This window comes from Mesoplodon bidens, assembly GCF_964165515.1.
Source record: "Mesoplodon bidens genome assembly, chromosome: 19".
In the NCBI taxonomy this organism is placed as follows: domain Eukaryota; kingdom Metazoa; phylum Chordata; class Mammalia; order Artiodactyla; family Ziphiidae; genus Mesoplodon; species Mesoplodon bidens.
This window is the reverse complement of record NC_138179.1, coordinates 44,278,190-44,299,691: the sequence shown is the minus strand read 5'-3', so window position 1 is coordinate 44,299,691 and position 21,502 is coordinate 44,278,190. Positions and strand designations below refer to the sequence as shown.

At 60.9% G+C, this 21,502-nt stretch overlaps 1 protein-coding gene and 1 long non-coding RNA gene across 3 annotated transcripts; one reads left to right on the top strand and one right to left on the bottom strand.

Moving 5' to 3' along the window:
• Positions 1-974: 974 nt before the first annotated feature.
• On the bottom strand, positions 975-12,856 carry SLC16A3 (solute carrier family 16 member 3). Of its 2 annotated transcripts, none has more exons than XM_081219907.1 (6): positions 12,722-12,856; positions 6,004-6,138; positions 4,649-4,952; positions 4,036-4,179; positions 2,974-3,738; positions 975-2,066 (listed from the first exon to the last, which is right to left on the bottom strand). In XM_081219907.1, exons 3-6 carry the CDS (start codon positions 4,869-4,871, stop codon positions 1,813-1,815), a joined length of 1,386 nt encoding a protein of 461 aa, XP_081076033.1. In that variant the 5' UTR covers positions 4,872-4,952; positions 6,004-6,138; positions 12,722-12,856; the 3' UTR covers positions 975-1,812. The 2 variants fall into 2 exon arrangements, with proteins under 2 accessions (XP_081076033.1, XP_081076032.1); XM_081219906.1 differs by having other exon boundaries at positions 4,649-4,896.
• On the top strand, positions 9,038-16,472 carry LOC308607743. The gene is made up of 3 exons (XR_014014036.1): positions 9,038-11,323; positions 11,985-12,021; positions 13,993-16,472. It is a non-coding gene; the product is annotated as an uncharacterized lncRNA (long non-coding RNA).
• Positions 16,473-21,502: the final 5,030 nt, after the last annotated feature.

Here is a 21,502-nt window from a genome sequence, read left to right as displayed (position 1 = left end):
GCAACTCCCACACGTTGACCATCTCAGAATCACTGAACAGCATCCCCAGAGCATGCCTGTAGAGAGTCGCCAGTCCTCGAGTAGGGAGCGGGGAACGCATGAGGCAGCTTTGGGTGAGAGTGAGGGGGTACTAGCGCGGGATACTGGGGCCCTGGTCACTACCACGGCTGGTTCCAGGAGACCCAGGGTAACTGAATGACTGGCGACAGCCAGGCCAAGCTCATATCAGGAGAGAAGGGGGCGGTGTGATGAGGGCTGGGAGGTGGCTGGGGGAGGGGCACAAGCAGGCCGCCCACTTGCATCCTTTTCCCTGCCTCCCTCCGGCTCAGGTGGTTGCAGAGACCACAGGTGGAGCTCGCCCTCTAAGACCTGACAAGTGGGGCGCTTATGGCTCAGCTTTGCCCAGGGGCTGGCCTGGGGGCCCTGCCTGGCTCACCTTATTACGGGGTGAGGTCAGCGGATACAGGGCTACCACTTGACCCCTGTGACTGCTAGCACCGCCCACAGCCCAGGCCCCTGGCAGAGGGGGATGGAAGGACAGAAAGGATGACAGACGGGGCAGGGGGCTGCGGGCAGGTGCCTGGCTCCCTCATAGAGCTCAAGGGGCAGATGGGGGAGGGAGACAGCAGCCGCTTTGGGGCGGCATCTCTGGGGCGGACCCAAGACGTGAGCTCTCGCTTGCTTTTCGTTGCAGAGGAGCAGGGACGTGGCATCTCTCCGGCTGCACGCGGCCCTCCAGGGTGCCTGCTGCCGTCCCCAGCGCCCTCGACGCACCACCTACTGAGGCGGCCCCAGCGGCCTCTGACCGGGCTCCCAGCCACACAGGCCACCGCTGGCCACAAGGGCAGGTGGGTGTGAAGTACCCGGGGTGAGGCTGAGTGGGGCTGTTCGAGGAGGATGGGGGGCAGATACCAGCCCACGGCGCTTACCACACGCGGTGACTGTCAGCTAACTGAGGGGCGAATAAACAAAAGGCAGGCAGATCATTTTCTTTAAACACACACCAGTGAACAGAAACCACACGTATATCTCAGCTTCAGTGGACACACCCCTGCAGCGTGGCCCCTTCCCTGCCAGCCACCAGGGTGCTGTGTGAACACTCCGAGCCGTTTGGGGTCCATCAGGGCAGGGTCCAGGACCAGCAGTGCTTAGAAGGCCGACATGGCTGACAAGGACCAAAACCACTTTGTAAAAATAACCAGGCTATTTGTTGAGAGTGAGATTTGGGGTGAACAGTTAGAATACTGCCCCTATGTAGAGCAAAACTCCTGAAGCTCCTGGAAGATATTCCTTCTGAGACGGCGCCTCCCACGTGCAGGTTTATCTCAGACCTTCAGAGGTGAAGGAGGGAGCTTTGTCCACTGGACGCTCAAAGAGGGGTGGGCTGGGGCGCATGGGGAGACCCGGCAGGATGGGGCGTTCACGGTCACGCAGGGAGGCCTGTCGTGGCAGTGCCCGCTCCGCAGCTGTCCCCGGCCCCGCCCCCTGATTAAAATCGTGTTGTCTCCAAAGCGTGGGTCTCTGGGTCCTTGAGCCCAGCGGCGGGCACCGGGCTCCCTGGGGTGAGCAGGTGGGGTCCCTGGTGCAGACCGCTCATAACCTCACGGCTTGGCTTCACCACAGATCCACCTTGGAATGACACGTTTCCACCCTGCCACCTACCCTGAAAAACACTAATCAGGCGATGATCCGCTGCCCGGGTGGCTGGCGTGGAGCCAACGGCCCCACCCAAGCTAGTCCTGTTTGTGAAATAAATACGAGCGTTGATGGTTTCTGTCCAGTTCCCTGCCACCCCTGCTGGCCTCCCCCGGCTCAGACGCTCGTTTCTGGGGTGTGAACGACCTCCCCGTTCTTCTCAGGCTCTGTCTTCAGGAAGTGCTCCACCTCCCGAGAGTCCACCCTCACGTCCTCGGGGGGCTTGTGATGCTCCTCCTCCGTGGCCGCCTCGGGCCTCTTCCCAATGCAGAAGAAGTTGCCCAGCACCAGCACAATGGAGGAGGCCAGCACCTCAACCCCCGCCAGGACAAACACATACTGGTACACGTGCGTCGCATCCAGGAGCTTGCCTGCAGTGCAGGGGGACAGGGTCAGCCCAGGGCTGAAGCTTCCACCGGATCCCCCCAGTCACCAGTGCCCTGCCGGGGACAGCCCAGGGCCCTTGAGGCAGCCACCCTCACCCCCACCACCTTCCCCAGGGCCGCGCAGACCCAGAGGCTAAAGCAGAGTGGCTTTGATGAGGGTTTGGAGCAGGGCCTCATCCCCCGCCAGGTGGAGGCACCTGGATCTGGCCCCGCTGCCTGTCACTGTGGCGGCCCTCATAGGAACCACCTGGGCCCCAGAAGGGACCCTGGGACCCCAAGACAGTGACGATTCAGGCACCTCCTCACCCTCGCCCCAGACCTCTCCAGGCAGGAAGAGTCAGAGGCCCAAGGCCAAGTGGGAGGCAGGGGGACTACAAGGTTGGCTGGAGAGACCCAAACCCAGGTGCAGAGGCTTGGTGGGGACTTGGCCACACCGCTCCCACCGTCCACACCATTTTAATCGCACACCATTATTTTCTCAGTTATCAAAAAATAAAGCAAAAGCCCAACATAACAGAAGCCGGCCCGACCTTCAGCTCTGAGCCTCCCCGGCGTGTGGGGACAGCCAGAAAGGAGGACCAGCACTCCACCCTGGAGCCATCACCTGTCCCCACGACTCAAGCCCATGGCCTCCTCCCACAGTGAACCAAGGGGGACCCAGGGTATGTGAGAGGCCATGTTCTCTCCTGATACCAGCTGGCCATGTGCTGAGGTACACGGTGGCGTGGCTAGACAAGGCTGGGAGCGGTGGGGGAGGGGGTGTCCCTCCAGCTAAGAGCCCCCCATGGTGAGTACCCTCCCCAGGAAGAGCAGGTGTGGGAACTGCCTAGAGGCCTGGCCAGGCCTCAGGGAGGGGAGGCACTTCGCTCCCCACCCTGCCCCTAGCACTCACCTCCCGACGGGGGCCCAACGAGCACAGCTATGGCCTCCAGCAGCAGCACGAGGCCAATGGCACTGGAGAACTTCTGGGTGCCCACAATGGCCATGAGGACCTCGAACTGCAGGGCCCCCACCATGCCGTAGGAGATGCCGAAGAAGATGCAGAAGACCACCAGGCCACCGTAGTCACTGGCTGTGGATCCCGTGAGGTCGGTGAAGCCGTTGAAGAACATGGCGAAGCTGAAGAGGTACACGGAGTAGGGCCGCACCTTCTTGAGCCCTGTGATGAGGCCGGCGGTGGGCCTTGCGAAGATGTCGACGAAGCCCAGGATGGTGAGCAGGAAGGCCGCCTGGGTGTCGGGCACACCCAGGTCCTTGGCGTAGCTCACCACGAACACGGGCGGCACAAAGAGCCCCAGCACCATGATGGAGGCGGCCAGGGCATAGATGACAAAGCCGCGGTCCCTGAAGACGCTCAGGTCCAGGAGCTTCCGGGACGGCCGCTGGGGCCCAGGCCCCGAACCTGAACCCAGCTGGGGCGCCTCCAGGGGCCGCATGAGTGCAGCACACACGCAGCAGTTGAGCAGCAGGCCACCCAGGATGAGGAAGCCACCCCGCCAGCCATAGTGGTCCTGCAGTACCTGCCCCAGCGGGGACAGGGCACACAGGAACACCGGGCTGCCTGCTGCCGCCAACCCATTGGCCATGGGGCGCCGCTTGTTGAAGTAGCGGTTGAGCATGATGAGTGAGGGCTGGAAGTTGAGCGCCAAACCCAAGCCTGGAGGGGAGTGGGCGGGTGAGCGCAGGTGGCACGGCCCCAGTTCTCCCCAGCGCGGGCTCCCGCCTGAATGATTCTATGTGTGGGCCTGACAGGCGTCGACATGAGGAGACTCGGCATGTGTTCAGAGCCCCTGTTGCCAACCCACGTGCCCGGGAGAGACAGATGGGGAACGAGGGACAGGATGGCGCCCGGTGGGTACATTCCACAGCTGCCCACCCCTGGGAGGTCCTTTCTCTTCCGTCAACATGAGCCATCGCCACCCGGCCGCCCCACTTCTGGCAGGGCCTCACTCACCGGTAATGACCCCGGTGGTGAGGTAGAGCTGGATGATGCTCCCACAGAAGGATGCAGACACCATGCCCAGGGACGCCAAGAGGCCACCTGCGAACATGACAGGACGGCAGCCAAAGCGATTCACACACACACTGCAGAGCGGGCCTGGGGGGTGGGGGACAGCAGCTGAGGGGCGGGACCGAGGCTCTCCATGCCCAGAGAGACCTGCCCTTCCCTGATGCCCCCTTGCCCCTGGCTCAGGTTACACGGGGGCACCAGGTGCCCAGCGTGCAGGTCACGCTTGCCCGTCTTTTAAGCAAAGCATGGCTCACAAGGACCGGTCCCCGTTAGAGGGGTCTTTTCTGGTTGGTCAGTGCAGGCAGCAAGAACAGCTCCGGGATCCAGCACAGCTGTGCAGACACAGCCCTTTGGACAGGGTCCCAGACAGCCTTGGCCTGTGCCCGTCTGCACTCTGGAGACCACGGCATCCTCGAGGGCTTCCCACCAGGGGCCCCTGGGGACCGGGGCTGAAGACACTGGGCACTCTACCCAACCCCTGACCCCCAGACCTTTTTGTCCAGAACTGAACTTGCTGAACTCCCAGAGGCAGTCACCTGGCATGACGGCCCCTCACCTGTCCCGTACAGCATGGCCAACAGGATGGAGGAGATCCAGGCTGTGTCACTGTAGCCTATCCCAAACTCTCGTATGAGCTCTTTGAAGAAGACGCTGACCGCCTTGGGGAAGGCGTAGGAGAAGCCTGTGATGACAAAACAGCCCCAAAGGATGGCCCAGCCCCAGCCCCCATCTGGGGCCTTGACGCCTGTCGGGCCCTCTTCGACCACGGCCCCTCCCATGGCCAGGAGGGCTGGTTCCGCGTCCCTGAGAAAGAGGAAGCCAGGCTGACTCGGTTGTCAGGCAGTCACCCAGCTGCAGCCCTGCAGTGTGGGGACAGAGACGCACCTGAGGGCTGGCACCCGGGCCGGCCACCCCTCCCTTCAGGCCTCAGCCCCCAGCGGGAGCTCAGCTCTGGGCCAGGCCACCTGCCCGATGTGACCTGAGAGTCCTACCTCTGACCCTCACCTGTGCTGGGTGCAGGGCAGGAAGGTCTGGGGTGACCAGCAGCTGCAGCTCCTCCTCCCTCCCCCGCTCAGGCCTGGCCTGCTCCCATACAGCTGGCTCTAAAGGGCAGTGGCTTTTTTGGGCTCAGCCAGGTCTCAAGTTACCTCCTGAGGAGGGCAGACCCCAGTGGGGAAGTCAGCCGTGCTCTGACCTCCCGCCTGACCCTGTGTTGGGAAGCAGTGTGGTTTTAGCAGCCAGCGCCTCGGGCAGTGAAGCCAGCCCTGGTGAGGACCTTGGGGCCCGATCTCTGCTGCAGTCCCTTGAGACCTCAATCTAGATGTGGCCAGCCTTGCTCTCCCACCCCCAGGGGGACAGGGCTCCCCGATCCTTTCCACCCACTCTGATCACACTGCACAAGAAGTGAGAGTCTGAAGAAGAGGCTCACACAGGCTGTGCTGTGCAGGGAAGAGCAGGCGGGGAGGGCGGGGGTCCCTGTGCTGGCCCGGACTCGTTATCATCCACCTGCCGCAGCTCTTTTGGGAGCCCGAGGGCAGCAGGGCCAGCCCAGGTGGAAGGTGCCTGTCGGCCGCTGGAGTTTAACCCTTCGGGCGAGGGAAGGGCAGGAGGGACACGCTTCCATCCAGCCTACCAGAGCAAACCATTCTAGCCCCCAAGGGCTGCCAAGCAGGGAGCTGGCTGCACCCACTGCTGGCCCAAAACCCGAAAAAGCTCAGGGTCAACTTTCCTCTTTTAAACCCCAGGAACTAAGCTCGTTTGAGGCCCAGTAACTTGAAACACCGCAGCCAGATTTCCACCTGGAGATCCTCCCGTCCCCTCCCATCTTCATCCCCTACCCCTCCCTGATCCTTGCTCCAGAAACCCCCTAATCCCAGAGATCAGCCTGGTGGCCTAGTCCCCGCACCTCACCTGACAGAAGCTGTTCCAAGGACAGAGTAGGCCTTGCTGCAGGCGTGGGGAAGGGAGGGCGTGTTGGATCCAGCCGCTTGCTGCCCACTGAAGCTCTCGTGTCTCCCCACCAGCGGCGAGCTATAAACCAGCTCCCTGGTGGGGGAAGCGCTGAAGTGTAGTATCTGCCGACTTAGTGGTGTAAACACTCCACCTGCACGATGCCCGAGCACTTCCTGCACGAGCTGCACACGCAGCACCACAGCCCCCTTCCTATCAGCCCCCCTTCCTGGGTTTCATAATCTGTCCGGACTCCACCCCTTGCCCCTTTTCCTTGAATCCTTCTTGACCTGGCACAGCCCGCCGGTGGCCACTCTTTCATCTGAGGCTACACAGAACCTGGGACCGGACTCTGGAATGAGGACAAGGGCTTCTATGCCCGGACAGTCTGAGCACAGCTTCAGTGTGGCGGGAAAGGAATGTGGAAAATAAGACACACTCCCTGCTCCCCGCAACCCCACCCCACCCCGCCTCCAGCCTGCCCACCAGCACCCCAGCCACAGGTGCTGTGCCCTCTGGGGGCTCTGATTCAGTAGTCTGCAGGGATCTGGGCTCTGATTTAGCAGTGGTGGGGCGTCTTGAGATCTGATTCAGTGCGGGGGGTGGTCTCTGATTCAGTGGACGGGTGGGTATCCAGGTTCTGATTCAGCAGTGGAGGGAGGTCCTGGGCTTTGATTCAAAGGGTGTTGGGGGGGGATTGTTTTTTAAGGGCATCCTAGGTGATTCTAAGAAGTAGCTGCTGTCCATGGGCACCACCCTTTGATGACCAGACCTCCAGGAGCCAGCTGGCTGTCAGGGTGATGACAAGGCAGGCACAGCCCACCAGAGCAGAACAACGGCCCTGCCCCCCACCCCAGACTGGGCCAGAGGTCCACCTTCAGAGCCTCTGCTGGTTCTCAGCTGGGCCAGGGCCACAGGTGCCACTTTTGGGAAACCTAGGAGAAGCCCTCAACTCTCCTGGCACTCAGACCCCAGTGCTCTTTCAAGCACTTTGCCCCGGTGCTTGGAAGGCTCCTGGGCTTCAGTGAGCAGGATGAAGGGTGCGTCCAAGGCCAAGGGCTGCACAGCCATCCGGGGATACAGCTGAAGGGTGCATGGGGGCACCCCAGCCAAGGGAGCTCCCCATCCTCCTGCAAATGTGTGCACAGACCCGTAACCTGGCATAGCCCCCTGGGTGGCCACCTCCACGTCTGAGGCTACATAGAACCTGGGACGGGACAGTCTGAGCACAGCTTCGGTGTGGCCCGCCCCTAGGTTCTCCTCCAGAGCCCTGCCTTTGACAACACAGCCGGGTGCCTGAGCCTGGAACAGGACAGCTGGACAAAGGTCATCCACAGCCAAACTTCCCGGGTTTGGGTACCGAGCTGCTGTCCCTCCCCCTTGATAGCGTTAAGTTTAAAAGGTCTCTAAGGTACGTGCATCTGAATGATATTAAAAAAACCAAAAAACTAATAAGTATATCTTAGGAATGGGAACATTCCTAAGATATACTTACCTTAAGCAATACTTATTGATGCAGTGATACTATTTAAGGCAGAAAGCACAGGAACCCCAGACCCAGGACTCAGGACAGTGGTCATGGTCATGGGGGCACTGAGGGGCTGGTTGTCCTCAGAATCCTGGCATGTTTGGGGTTGTGGGCTTTTTAAAGTAAATCAAGTGGGCCATGTAGAGGCCAAGGAGGGGAGTGTGTCTGGGCCGAGCAATTAGGAATAGCCCAACTCTTATAAACCCAAGGTTCCAAAACAGAACAAAGGAGGGCCTCCCTCTGAGATTTCCGTGGTTCCACCAGCCATGCCTGGTGCCCCATGGGGATCATGGGCACCCCGACCTTTGAGGCCCCATTCTCTGCCCGCCAGGGCTGGGTCCTCCCTGGAGGCTCCCAGGATCCTCAGGAGACTAGCATCTGGGAGAGTGAGGAGGCAGAGGGGTGGGTGCCAAGGCCCAGAGGCAGGAGGGTTCAGCGTGTTCTGGGACCTGCGTGGGCCAAGGGGCTGCCATGTGAAGCTCACGTGGGGAGGGGGCCATCTTTTGTGCCTGGACCAAGGCCCAGTATGGTCATCTCTCCCACCAACCCCTGAATGCCCCAGAAGCTCTTCAGACACTACTTTCTCGCAGCTAACCCCCCAGCCCAGGGTGCCAGCCACACTGAAATTACCCCCGCCCTGTTCCCCACACCAGATGGTCCTCAAACTGAGGTTTCTAGTGAATTTCAATTTGCCAACGGCGGCGGAGGTGGTGGTGAGCAAGCAGGGAAGATGATGGAGGGCTGGGGGGCTCTAGGTTGGGGGCAAAGGGATTTCGCTCCGCAGTGCTCTGTGTATTTATGGGGTGGGTGGAGAAGGGGCTGGGGTTTCCAAGAGCAAAATGTCCTCATCAGCCCAGCCCGTCATGTTGAAGAGGCAGGCTTGGGTACGGGCTGGCTGATGTTCCAAGGAAAACCCAGGGTGAGAGGAGCAGCCCCCTTGGGGGCCAGTTGGAGACCCTCAGTGCAGCACAGAGGGAGGTGGCACCAGCACATCTGTGAGCACATGCCGGCTGGCTGTCCTTTCAGTGACATTTAGTCTCCCAGAGAAGCATGCAAACCACGTACGCAGCCCAGAAATAACCCGCCCTCTGGGCCTCAGAAAGCTGATCTCCCAGGTGGGGTGTATGTGCCCGCTTCTGGGTCAGGTGAGGCTCCAGGGGCTGCCCCCAGGTCCCGGCCCAAAGAGGAATGTACACAGAGGTCCCTCAGAATGACCCGTCCATTGTGCACTCCCAAATCAAGGGCTCCCACCAGCTGCTCCCTCAGGGGCGCACTGGCTATCTGGGTGAGGGTCCCAGCTGGGGTCCGGCTCCAGCTTCTGCATTACCCCTCTCCCCAGTGCCCCCCTTCCCTGCCTATGCCCACCGGCTTTGAATGCCATCTTGGTGGTGACAGTGCCCAGCCTCACCCCCACCCCCGCACATGAGATAGTGCAAACCTCATACCATGTGTTCCCAACCCGACCCCACACGCCTACCTCAGAGCCAGCCCTGAACTCACATCCTGTTGGCCTCACCACCTCCCAGACTCCTTCTACCACTCCAATCCAGCCACAGCTTGCCGCTGCTCCTTAGGCCTCTGTACTGGCAGTCCCCTCACCCACCTTGGGTCCTGGGTCTGTGGCCCATCAGTCCCCAGGGCAGGCCATGAACCCAGGGAGCGGGGTTCAGTGCGGGGGGCCCCCAGCCCTAGAGCCTGCGGCCTGTCCCAGGGGCTTAGTCGGTGCACTTCCTAGGCTGGCCAGTTACCTAACTGGACTTCTAGTCCTTGGAGACTAGCTCCAGGTGGGCAGGGCAGGAAAGGGGCAATTACGTTTCTTCCTGACTCTTCCCGCACCAGGAGGCTTGGGAGACATGCCTGAGCAACAGGGAAGCAGGCCAGTGTGGCTAGCACCTGGCTCCTCGAGCCCCAAGGTCCCTGAAGCCCATGGGGGTAGCTGACAGGCAAGAGAGTGCTGCACCTAAGGAGGGAGGACCTCCACTTCTTCCTTCCCCCACTGCCCCTGTTGTGCAGACAGGTAACCAGAAGATCCAGGACACTCTCACCCATCCATCACTGGTCAGAGTGCCTGTCTCCCTCCCAAGAGGGGGGAAAGGACCCCAGATGTGCACTGGAGGGTGGTGACTGGGGCTTTTTCTGGGGAGGTGGGAGCCGGGCAGTGGGTGAAGGTCTGATCCAGGCCTCTTCAGCTTGGCCTGGGCCCTCCACCCCACCTCCACTGACCACACAGCTCCCCACCGCATGCCCAGTGCCCCTGCAAACTCTCAGGTGGGCTCACGTCCTCTTGGCAGGGGCCGGTGGGGTGGAAACAGTGGCCTCATTCACCAGATTGGACACTGCGCCCCAGGCCAGCCCCTAGCTCTGAGTCATTCTCCGCTCCACCACCATCACCCCGTTATGACAGGAGGAGGCCGTTCGAGAGTGGCCCTGGGGATGTTTTTGTGCTTACCCTGTTGGAGCCCCCTCCTCTAGAGAGCTCAGTGGGCAATGAGGAGGGGCCAGGAGGTAGTTGAGCAGGCCCAAGCTGCCCGCCTCCAGGCCTGGACCCAACCCTGTCCAGCCTGGGAGTGCCTGGCCTGCCCATCCACGTGGCCACCTTGTCCCATTCCTCAACTCCCTACAGCCCCCCAACCCGAAAGCCTGTAACCTAAGGCCAAGGCCCAGAAGGTGGTCTCTGTGTCGGCAAGCTTCACCAGCCAAGAGGGGCCCCTTCCACCAAAACTGGGTTCCCAGCTCCCACCACCACCACATAGGGCCTTTGGAACAAGTAGGAGAGGGGAGGTGGCTGAGGAGGGGAGAACGGCTGGGGAGGGGGATGTGGAGGGACCTTGAGCTCCACCCACCACCACCACCACCGGACCCGAGGGAGCAGGACGGACAACGGACGCTCCTTCCTGTTCCTGCTTCTGGCTGGGCAGGTGGGGGTCAGGCCGACCTCGCCTGCAGCGGGGGGCTGCGGGGGAGGGAGAGAGGATGCTCCGCACGGCCCCGCCCCAGCCCCGCCGCTTGGCCGTGCGCGGGACGTGGGGGACGTGACCGCGCCAAGGGAGGAGCCGCCGCCGTATTGCCTGGAGTAGGCGCCCTCCCAACCGCTACCGTATTGGCCAGAGCGCACAGCCAAGGAGCGGGGCTGCCCGGGTCAGCGAGCCCCGGAGCCACACTGGGCGTCCCCGAGCGCCGAAGGGGACCCCGCGGCTCCCACAGAGCGGGGCCCGCTTCACTGTCCCCCCGTTGGGCCTGGGCCAGGTGGGCGCGAGTTGGAGCTAGCAACATTGACTGAGAACTCCGGGTGTCCGGGACCCACTTCCCCGCACAGCCCGTTTCACAGATGGAGACAAGCCGGGAGGTCTGCACTCGCCGAGGCGAAGCCATGAGGAGCCCCATGCCTTGTCCACTCCCGCCCCGCCCCTGTGTTGGGGCCCAGTGCACCCGAGGCCTGATCCTGCCTGATCCGGAGGTGTCTCTAATGGACTGATCGCTCTGTGTGGCTGTCTTTTCCACTGGTCACCTCCCAGAAGGGCCAGCCCGGGGCCCTGGGGTCGCTCTGCTGGGCTCCTCACCTCGAGGGGGCTGAACTGGCCCCCTCCACACCTGCCAGGTCTCTGCGAGGACCGCCCTGGAGCAAGTCAGCCTTGTCATAAGGACACCACCAGCCAGTGAGTGGGACCCCACAGACCCTGCTCCACACACTGTCCCTGGCCAGTGTCCTGAGGAGCATGAACACCTCCCGCTCCTTCTGCCCTTCAAACTGAGGTATCCAGCTGGAGTGGGTGAGAGCTGGGTTGCCTCCTGGGTATCAGGCCCTGCCCAAGGTCACATGGGGTTGTTACAGAGCCTGTCTTGGGATCAGGCCTCCCGAAGTCCACCCCAGGCACTGTCTACACCACAGACTGCTGGGCAGGAAGGCTCCACACCTGTCTGGGCACTGCCACCCATGCCCTCAGAGCCCCTTGGGGGCAGACCTCCCACCATGGGAGCAACTCCTTAACAGCTGAGCCCAAAGGGCCCAGTCCATCCTCCAGGACACACTCCTGCATCTGTCTCTGTCCCTCCCAGCGCCCATCTGACCCCTGAAGACTTTTGGGCCTTCAGAATGAGGCAGTGGACCCCTGAACCCACTAACCCACACAGCACCCACACCTGCCCTTGGCTTTGGACAAGCCCCTCTGACCTCGGCTGCATGAAGGCCGTTGGTCCAGCTGCTATCTCCTGTCCCTCAGACCATTCAGCCTGGCCATGGTCATCACACAGAGTGATCCTGTCAGCCCAGGCACCTCTGGGTGTGCAGCTTAGTGCATCTGGGACAGAGAAGCACTCTGGGCCCTGGGCTGCCCCTTTGTCCCTCACCCAGAATCCAGGCACACACCCCCCCACCAGCGGCCATGACCCCAACTGCTTCGCCTTCCACTCACAGGCCTGCCAGCCACGGGCCTGGGCCAGCATCCATGTAGGTAAGTTGTCAACCCACTTTTCAGGTAAGTAAACCAAGGCCCCTAAGGCCCCACCTGGTTTTCCCATGGCTAGGGGCCTGGGAGGGGGGTGAGGCGAGCTCAGGGACTCCAGTCTGATCCTGGAAGGGGGGTCCCCGTCTCTCTGCCCAGGGTCTGGATCAGAAGCCTTTGCCTGAGGGCGGGTTTAGGTTGGTGAGTGTTTAGGGCGGCGGTGAGAACAGGGAGGAGGTGAGAGAGAGGACGGGCCCTCGGGCACCACCACCCGGGCGCCCCGGCCTGGAGCGCACGTGCTCCCCAATCTCCCCGGCAAGGGGGCACGGGCCGCGGCAAGGGGGCGTTAGCCCCACCAAATATAGCCGGCGAGCCCCGGCCGCTCGCCGCGAACCGAGCTATTTATACCGGAACCGGAGCTGCAGCCCGAGGGCTGCCCGACGGAGGGGCGCCCAGATGAGTCGGGGAAGTCGAGCTCGCGTGACTCGGGGTCCGAAGGCGCGGAGAGGTGCGGCTGGCTCCCCGGGGACCTCAAGGGGGGCCATCCGGGTGGGGGGGCTCTTTTGTGCCCGGGGCGCCCCGGGACCAGGAGGGCGAAAGGCAAAAGCGCGGACCCCGAGTCTGCTCCCACGCGGGGTGCAGACTCAGCGCCGGGGCGACTCAGAGGGTCCCAGTCCCGAAGCCGCGGAAGCACCCGGATCGTGCCTACCTGCTGCCGCTCGGCCGCCGCGCGCCTCTGCTCGCCTAGCTGCCGGGCGCGGTGCTGGGGGCGACTCAGTACTCAAGCCGCTCGCGCGGCACTTCCCCAGTGTACGTCACCGCCGCCTGGCGCCGCCCTGCTTGGACCCCGCGGGAGGGGCGCCCCAGTGCTCTCCGACGGCGCGGACACCGGCGCGGGTTGTGCCTTCTCGCCTGACCGGTCCCGCTCCCCCGCGCCCTCAGACCGGCCCCCCAGCCTCGCCATCCCCTGGCGCTGGGCTGGGAGCCCGGACGCGCAGCCCCCTTCCGCCCCTCCATCTCCCACTCTGTGCGCACTCGCTTCCCTCTGCCTGGGCTTGATGGGAGCCCGACTGGGTCCCGCAGTGACCCCCGTCGCCCCCCGCGCCCCGGGCCGCGCCCTCTGACAGGTGGGCGCGCGCATCCGGGCGCGCGCATCCAGGCGCACCCCACGCCGCGAAGTGCCCGCGGACCCCGTGGGGTTCCCGCCTCTCGGCTCAGCTTTGGGGCTTTGCAGGCCTCCCTGGCCAAGCCCCCTGAGGTCTGCGCCCCCATCCAAACCTCGGGGCCGACACCCGCCCCGGCCCCCCAACCCCCAGCCCGCGCTGCCTGGGTGATCTTGGGCAAGGCCTCCGTCCTCTCTGACTTCCGTTTCCCCCTGTGGCTTTGCGCGCTGCTGAGCCAAATAACAGCCGCTGTCCCTCCTCTCGCGCTCCCAGAGCTGGGCTGTGCTGGGGGTATGGCGGGGGCCCCAAGGCATACTCCACATCCCCACACCCCGCAGACACTCATCTAAGGGGAGCGTTGATCCTGGCTGGTCCTGGGCAAGGTGCTTCAAACCCCCGGTTTTCTCATCTGCAAGATGGAAAGAACTAAGGTTTGAGGAGGCACCAGGGAGTGTGGCCATTGGTGGCCTGGGCCCAGGACACCACTTGGTGGCTGCCCCCGAGCCACAGGACCACTTCCCATTGAACCTACTTCAAAATGACACCCGAGTCTTCTGGGACTACAAGAGGCCAGGCATTGGTGTCTCTGGGATTTATGGCAAAGATTCCAGCTCATCCTGGACAGGGTGACAGAGTGAGCATCCCTGGAGGATTATCCCCCTCCAGAGGCCTATGGGGTGGCCCACCCCCCTTGGCACAGTACAGAGGGGTGGGCAGAATGGTGGTGGCGTTGGCCTCCTGGCCCAGAGTTCACCCTCTGACCACCCCTTCTGAGACACCAAGTCCACTGAGGCCCTCTGCTTTTTTTTTTTTTCAGATGCTGGGAGACCACCCCACCACCACCACCCCCTGTCAGAAGAGCCCTAGCACTCAGAGAGGCTGAGCTGGGTCTAGCTGCCACCCCGGCCCGGGACCCGACCACCCTCACCCCCAAATGCTAAAGAAGTTGCCACATAGGCATGCACACACAAGAAAACAGGAAGCACAGCCCAAGCCTCCAGCAGCAACTTGGCCTAGGCCTCCCAGGTGAAGCCCTGCTGAGTTGGCCTGGACCCTGGGTGTCTATAGGGGCCCTTGGGAAGGAAGGGGGTCCCCATGGGGTATCAGATGGTACCCCCAACTGCCTGCACCAACAACACTCACTGGCTTCCTCACGGCTGGAGGTGGAAGGTACACCAGCATGGGAGGGCATCTGAGGGAGTGCAGGGCAGAGCTGCAGAAGGGAATCCCTCACCCGTGCTGGTAGTTCCAACCTCTGGGGTGGGGCACCTCCCTCCTCTGCCTCAGACCATTTAGACCCACACCCTGCCCTGCGTGGGCCCCTTCTGCCACCACCTGGATGCCCTACCCATCTTCATGAGGCTTGGGAGCTAGTGCCCCTCACCCCAGGGACCAAAGATTCCTGTTAGGTAGGAGCTGTGCAACCCTCGAGCCCCGACCCCCCCACTCCTGCCCCCACCCACCCCAAAATGGAAGAGCTCAGAGCGGCCCAAAAAGGGAGACAGATGTGGGTTGGCTGGGGTCTTCCGGCCTGCTCCCAGCCTCCCTCAGACTAGCGCTGGGTCTTCTCTGAGCTCTGCAACCGGGGAGAGCCCCCACCCAGTGATCTGAGGGAGTGCCTGGGATCCACCCTTGCTCCCCAAGAAGGAAAGGGACACCAAGGCTCCATCTGGGAGGGCTGGGGGTGTTTATCCAGAGATACTGTGGTCCTGCAGGAGCCCCGAGGAGGGAGAGGACAGTTCCCCAGACCCAGGGCCCCTCAGGCATGGTCTTCTATGGGTGTGGGCCCCAGGGCCAGCCTGGCTGCTCACCCAGAGCTAAAATGTGGACTCCCCCCTCCCAGGGACACTGGGGGCAGGCTGATCAGGCACCGGCTTGCCAGCCCCCGCCCCCACCCCAGCAGGGCTCCAGGGAGTGTGCTTTGACTGGGGAAGTGGAGGAAGACCAAAGCGGGGTGGCAGAGTGATGGCCTCTGTGTGTCACCCTGCGTGGGAAACCACCTGCTGACAGTCAGCGGAAGGGCAGAGCAGGCTCCCCCCAGGGCCTCCCGTGGACCAGGGCCCTGCAGGGGAGGGCCAGGAACCTCCACAACCTGAGACCCTCAGCCTTCCAGACCCCAGGCTCCCCCTGGGTGCTTCAGTCCACTTTCCAGGGCCAGGAGCCCTGAGCACAGCAGGGAAGGAGTGGGTGCAATTCTATGGTGCAGGGGAGGGGTGGAGAAGGCCAGGGACACCCACCCCAAGTCTGACTCCGATGGCTGGTCCCTGCAGTGGCCCTGGGCTAGCCCCCCAAGTGAAGCTCCCCTTTTCTGAAAGGGAGGGGGTGGGTGACCCGGGGAGGTGCAGCCACCCCTGGCGAGGTGGAGGGGATGCTCTCCCTCATGACCCAAACTGCTTCTGGCCCTGCCCTTCCCCACGGTCCACCACGCCCCTGCCGGTGCCCCCACCTGCTCCATCTCCTGGATTCTCATTCTTCCAGTTGTTCCAAATCACAGCTGCAGGTCCCATCAGGCCCTAGAACGTGCTCTGAGGGGCCTCCAGGCCTGCCTGCACCCTCTCCCCGGCTGCTGCAGCTCCTGCGTGGGGACTGTGCCCCACCCTTCCCAAGGAGAGAAGATGAGTATGGAGCAGGAGTGTCTACTGGACCCATCACCTTCTCAGAGTCTGATCTCCATTTTCCACCCAGATGGTGGATGGGAGCCAGGCTCCGCCGTGCCACTGTCTCTGAAAATGATCTTGGAAACCTGGAGAGACTTCAGAGGGTCTCAGTGGCAGCCCCCCGGGGAGGATGGTGGGACAGGCCTCCTGCTCCTATGCAGGGCCAGATCTTGGGCATCAGGGAACCTTCCAGGGTCTGATAGGGCCATGCAGAGGCCCCATCCTTGAGCCCTGGGCACCCCCACTGGGCTCCAGGCCCCAGCCGGGCCATTCATCCTGCCCCTGGACTGCCTGTGCCACCCAGCATCGGCTGCCAGCACCCTGTGGACGGGTTCGGGGCCAGCACAGGCTGGGTCGGTTGAAGAAAGCCGAGTCATGGGACGGACATTCTGGCTGAGCCTGGGCCCCCTGCCCTGGGGTCCGGCTCCTGACCCCACCGTCCTTAGGGACCTGGAGGCAGGCAGGACTGTCGCAGCCGGTCCTCACTCACACCACAGCTGGGCCACACCTCCCATGATTCAGGGTGGAGCGGCCGCCTTTCCGGAAGACTGAGGCCAGCGGTACACAGGCCTCTCCCCAAGGTAGGCCACTCCCCTTCCTCCCTGCTTGCCCCTCGGCTTTTCCTCCAAGTCAGTTCACGCGCCCTGAAAAATAAACATATTGACCACTTGGCTGGCTCAGGCTGTGGGCGGAGGTAGAAACAGGCGGCAGAGGCCAGACCCCTGCCCAGCCCAGCCTGATTTGCCTGCCCTCCCCACCCAAGGCTGGTGTTGGGCACGGGGCTGAGGGTATGGGTGGGGCTTGGGGGTGTCTGTGAGGGGTGGGGTTCTGTGCGGATATTGGGGTGTCTGTGGCAGGCGTTTGAGGTGTGGCTGGGATTGGGGGTGGGTGGGCTCTGGCTTGGGCCCTGGTGGGTGATCCCTCTGATAGCCGTTGGCTTTCCCTGTGGAACCCGGCTGGCTGCTGCCCCTCGGGCCAAGGTCAGTCACAAGGGGGGCCGCCCCAGCTGCCCACTCCTCCTGACCCTGCAGCAGTCCTGAAGGGAGGGTGTCACCCAGGAGGTGAGGAACAGCAACCCAGCATGGGAGGCTGGGTCCAGGTGGGGGCAGCAGACTTGGGCCAATGGCCCCTCTCCTCGGTGGCCGCAGTGACCTCACCCATGCCACTAAGAGACAGGACTGAGACAGGGTCGGTGCTGCTGCCGAAACATTCAGCACCCAAGGTCAGTGGGGCTGCTGGGCAGGCGTGCCCAAGACTCTTGTCGAGGTGGGGTGAAGGGGCCCAGCAGAGAGGAAGTTGTGCCGGCAGCCCAGGTCAACCCTGACGCGCTCTGGCCTCAGTGTCCTATCCGTGAAGTGGCAGTGAAGCCCTCCTGACCACTCTTGAGAGGGTTTGAAAGCTCACCCAGCTCACCTGTTAGGGGTGTCGCCCCTGCCCCATCGTCTAGCCAGACTGGTCGGGCGGCGGGGGGCTCCCATGTGGACAAGCCCCCCCGCCCCGCCCACGCCAACATCCGTCTGCCGGGCTTCAGATTGAGGCCTGCCCCAGCTCGGCATCGCCCTCCACCTTCCCAAAGTCACCCAGCACCCTGCACCCCTCACGCCCACCCCCGTCCTCAACTGAGCTCTGCTTGGACAGCCAGTGAGGGCATCGAGTGTGGGGCACCTGCAAGGCGCGAAAGGGGGAACTTCTTAGGGCCACAGGCTCTGAGGACAGGTAGCCTCTGTCCTGAGGCTGCTGCCACACCCTCTGGCACCCTGTGACGCCCTCGGGAGCTCTCCTCTACCCCCCCCCGCCCCCCACTCCGCCCATAGATGAAAAGGGCCTGACCTGGAGGAGGCGGGGCTCAAGTGCAGACCTGAGCTTAGATGTGGGAGGGCACAGGCAGAGGCAGGGCATGGGGAGCGGGCAGGAGGCCGCCGGCCTGGCCAGGTGTGGGTGACACGGCTGTGGAGGCTGGAGACTGGGGGTGCAGCGCCCGCCCCAACCCCACCAGGCTGAGAGGCTCCTGGGACTCCCGTCGGCTCTCCTCCAGGCCTCTGTGCCTTTGCACGTGCTATGCCCTCTTCCCGGGGGAGGCCAGTGAGCCTGTGCTGTGGCTTTGTTACCTGGATTGTGGCTCCTCCCCAGGTGAGACTGGGGGCCAGAGCTCAGGGGCCAGGTGAGTGCGGGAGGATCCCGGGCAGGTGGAGGCAGGCCTGGGCTGTCCGAAAGTGCCCGGTGCTTAGCCAGGATGTCCCTTCTGCAGGATCCTGTCAAAACACTGGTGTCCCAATGTCCTGCCTCCCCCTGCCCACATCTATAGACGTGGAGCCTTGGCTCCAGGGGATGCCCCACCAGGAGAAGACAAGGTGCCTGGTGTCGGGGCCCCCTCTCACCCACCACAGGCGAGAGAGGTATTCGTTCTCTATTGTTACACAAGAAATCACCCCCCAAACGTAGCCACTTAAAACAGTAAGCATTTATTACTCGCCCTGTGTCTGAGGGTCAGGAATCTGGGGGCGCCTGAGCTGGGTGGTCAGGGTTTCAGGAGGACCCGCTTCCAGGATGCGGCTGTTGGCAGGAGATCTCAGGTCCTCTGCAGATAGGCCTCTTGGGAGGGCTGCTGAGTGTCTCACACCATGGCAGCTGGCCTCCCCTGAGTGAGTGGTCCAAGAAAGCCAGGGGGCTTTGCGGACCCAGTCCTGGAAATCCAGCATCATCCCTCCTGCAGCTTCCACTGTTAAAGTCACTCTGTCCAGCCCACACTCAAAAGGTGGGGAGGGGCTTCCCTGGTGGCGCAGTGGTTGAGAGTCCGCCTGCCGATGCAGGGGACACGGGTTCGTGCCCCGGTCTGGGAAGATCCCACATGCCGCGGAGCGGCTGGGCCCGTGAGCCATGGCCGCTGAGCTTGTGCGTCCGCAGCCTGTGCTCCGCAACGGGAGAGGCCACAACAGTGAGAGACCCGCGTACCGCAAAAAAAAAAAAAAGGTGGGGAATTTGGCTCCACTTTTTGAAGGAAGATTAAAGAATTTAGAGGCCCCAGAGGACACCAACCCTTGACCCTGGAAGGAAGGGGTGGGGGGCAGGTGTGGAGCCAGACCAGAATTGCTGTCAGGGCTACGACCACTGATCCTCTGGGGAGGGGGCTGCTACTCCTCCCTCCCCGCCCCCAGCCCAGAAGTCTCCAGGTAGGGCCCTTTCCAGGTAGGTCTCAGCGGGGTGAGTGGACTTGATATTTGGACCTGAGGGCTATGTGGACTGCCCCCACCCCGCCACGCACCCCTCCAGCTGCTCAGCCCTGATTTTGGGGTACAGGATGCAGCTACATCTCTGCCCCTTCACCTCTTCTCCTGGGCCCTGGGGGCTCAGGTGTGACGGTTCTCCTACCCTCGGCCACTGAGAACAGCCTGAAGGATGAAGGACGCTGCAGTCATCCTCGTTTTACCTAGCCAGTCATGTTTCTGAAGGCGATGACTGCAGGTAAGGTTTCCGACAGACTCTGAGGTGGAAAGCAGTGTGCATAGTCGAATCAAAGTAGGTCACGTGTTTGCTCTTAGAAATACACACATGCCTCGGGAGAGGTACGCTCCCCAAGCGGGATCAGGTAAGGCTACATTCAATTTCTCCTTTACACTTTTCTAGAATTTCCCAGTTTTCCTGCAGGGAATATCTATTAGTTGACTTTTTTTTAATTTCAATTAAGGTGATATTCACATAACATGCAACGAATATGTAAAGTGTACATCTCAGTGGCATTTAGTTTATTCATAATATTGTGCAAACACCAGCTCTCTCTAGTTTCAAAACTTTTTCATCACCCCATAAAACCCCATAAAAATACCACCCTGTACTCATTAAGTCATCATTCCCCATTTCTTCCTCCCCCATCCTCTGGGAACTGCTAACCTGCATTGTGTCTCTGTGAATTTGCCTGTTCCGGGTATATCACATAAAAAGCATCACATGGTATGTGGCCTTTGTATCTGGCTGCTTTCACACAACACAGTGTTTTCAAGGTCCATCCATGTTGCTGTCTTTATAACTTCATTCCCTTTTATGACTGAATAATATCTCACATTTGGTTGTCCATTGATCTGTCAATGGACATTTGGGTCATTTTTACCTCTTAGAGATTGTGAGTAATGCCACTATGAACATTCCTATAAGGTCTCTCTGTGGACATAGTTTTTATTTATCTAGGTCATATACCAAGGAGTGGAATTGCTGGATCATGATAATTCTATGTTTAACTATTTAAGGAACTGCCAAACTGTTTTCTGTTTTCCACCTGCACCATTTTACATTCCCACCAGCAATGTATAAGAGTTCCTGTTTATCCACATCCTTGCCAGCACTTGTTAGTTTCTGGTTTTTTTTTTTGATTGGATCTCAGATCTTTAATTTGATCCTTTAATTGGTGATGGTGACCGTTGTTAGAGTTCTTTTTTTTTTTTACCCTTTTTAAATTTTTATTTAGTTTCTGTTTTTTAAAAATCAAAGTCATCCTCATAGGTGTGAAGTGATATCTTGTAGAAGTGGTATCATACTGTCATTTTGATTTGTATTTCCCTTATGACTAATGACAGTGAGCATCTTTTCTTGAGTTTATTAGCCATTTGTATATCTTCTTTAGAGAAATATCTGTTCAAGTCCTGTACCATTTTTAAAAGTGGATTCTCTTTTTTTGGTTGCGTTTTTTTTGTTTGTTTTTAGCTGTGCGGGGTCTTAGCTGCAGCATGCGGGCTCTTAGTTGTGGCATGTGGGATCTAGTTCCCTGACCAGGGATGGAACCCTGGCCCCCTGCAGTGGGAGCTTGGAGTCTTACCACTGGACCACCAGGACAGTCCCTTGGTTGAGTTTTAAGAGTTCTTTATGTGTTCCGGAGCCTAATCAGATATATGCTTCTCCTATTTCCCAGGTTGTCTTTTCACTTTCTTACATTGTCCTTTGATACAGAAAAGTTTTATATTTGTTTCTTTGGTTGCTGTGTTTTTGGTGTCATATCTAATAATCCATTGCCATGAAGATGTACCCCTATGTTTTATTCCAAGAATTTTATGGTTTTAGCTCCTACGTGTAGGCTGTTGAGGGTTTTTTGGGGGTTTTTTTTGGTGTTTTTTGCGGTACGCCGGCCTCTCTCTATCGTGGCCTCTCCCGTTGTGGAGCACAGGCTCGGGACACGTAGGCTCAGCGGCCATGGCTCACGGGCCCAGCCGCTCCGCGGCATGTGGGATCTTCCTGGACTGGGGCACAAACCCGCGTCCCCTGCATCGGCAGGCAGACTCGCAACCACTGCGCCACCAGGGAAGCCCGGCTGTTGAGTTTTGAGTGGATTTTTGTGTATGGTGTGAGGCAGGGATCAGACTTCATTCTTTTGCCCGTGAAGATCCAGTTGTCCCAGCACCACTTGTTGATCTATTACTTTCATAATTACAAAAATAGGTAAAATATAAGCCTGCTCCTGTGTTTACATTGAGGGAGGCATTGCTCAGCATGGGCCACCTTTTGGGTCTAGAGGCTGCCCTGGTCTCTCCTTCCTACTCCTGTGGCAGCAAAGCCCTGCCCTAGACCCTTGTCCCCTCCAACACTTGCACGTCAGTGGGCAGATCACCAGCCTCAAGCCAGAGGCCTTAGTGATGGGCATGGAGTAGGAGGCAGGCTCACCTGGGTGCTGGGGGAGAAGCAGCC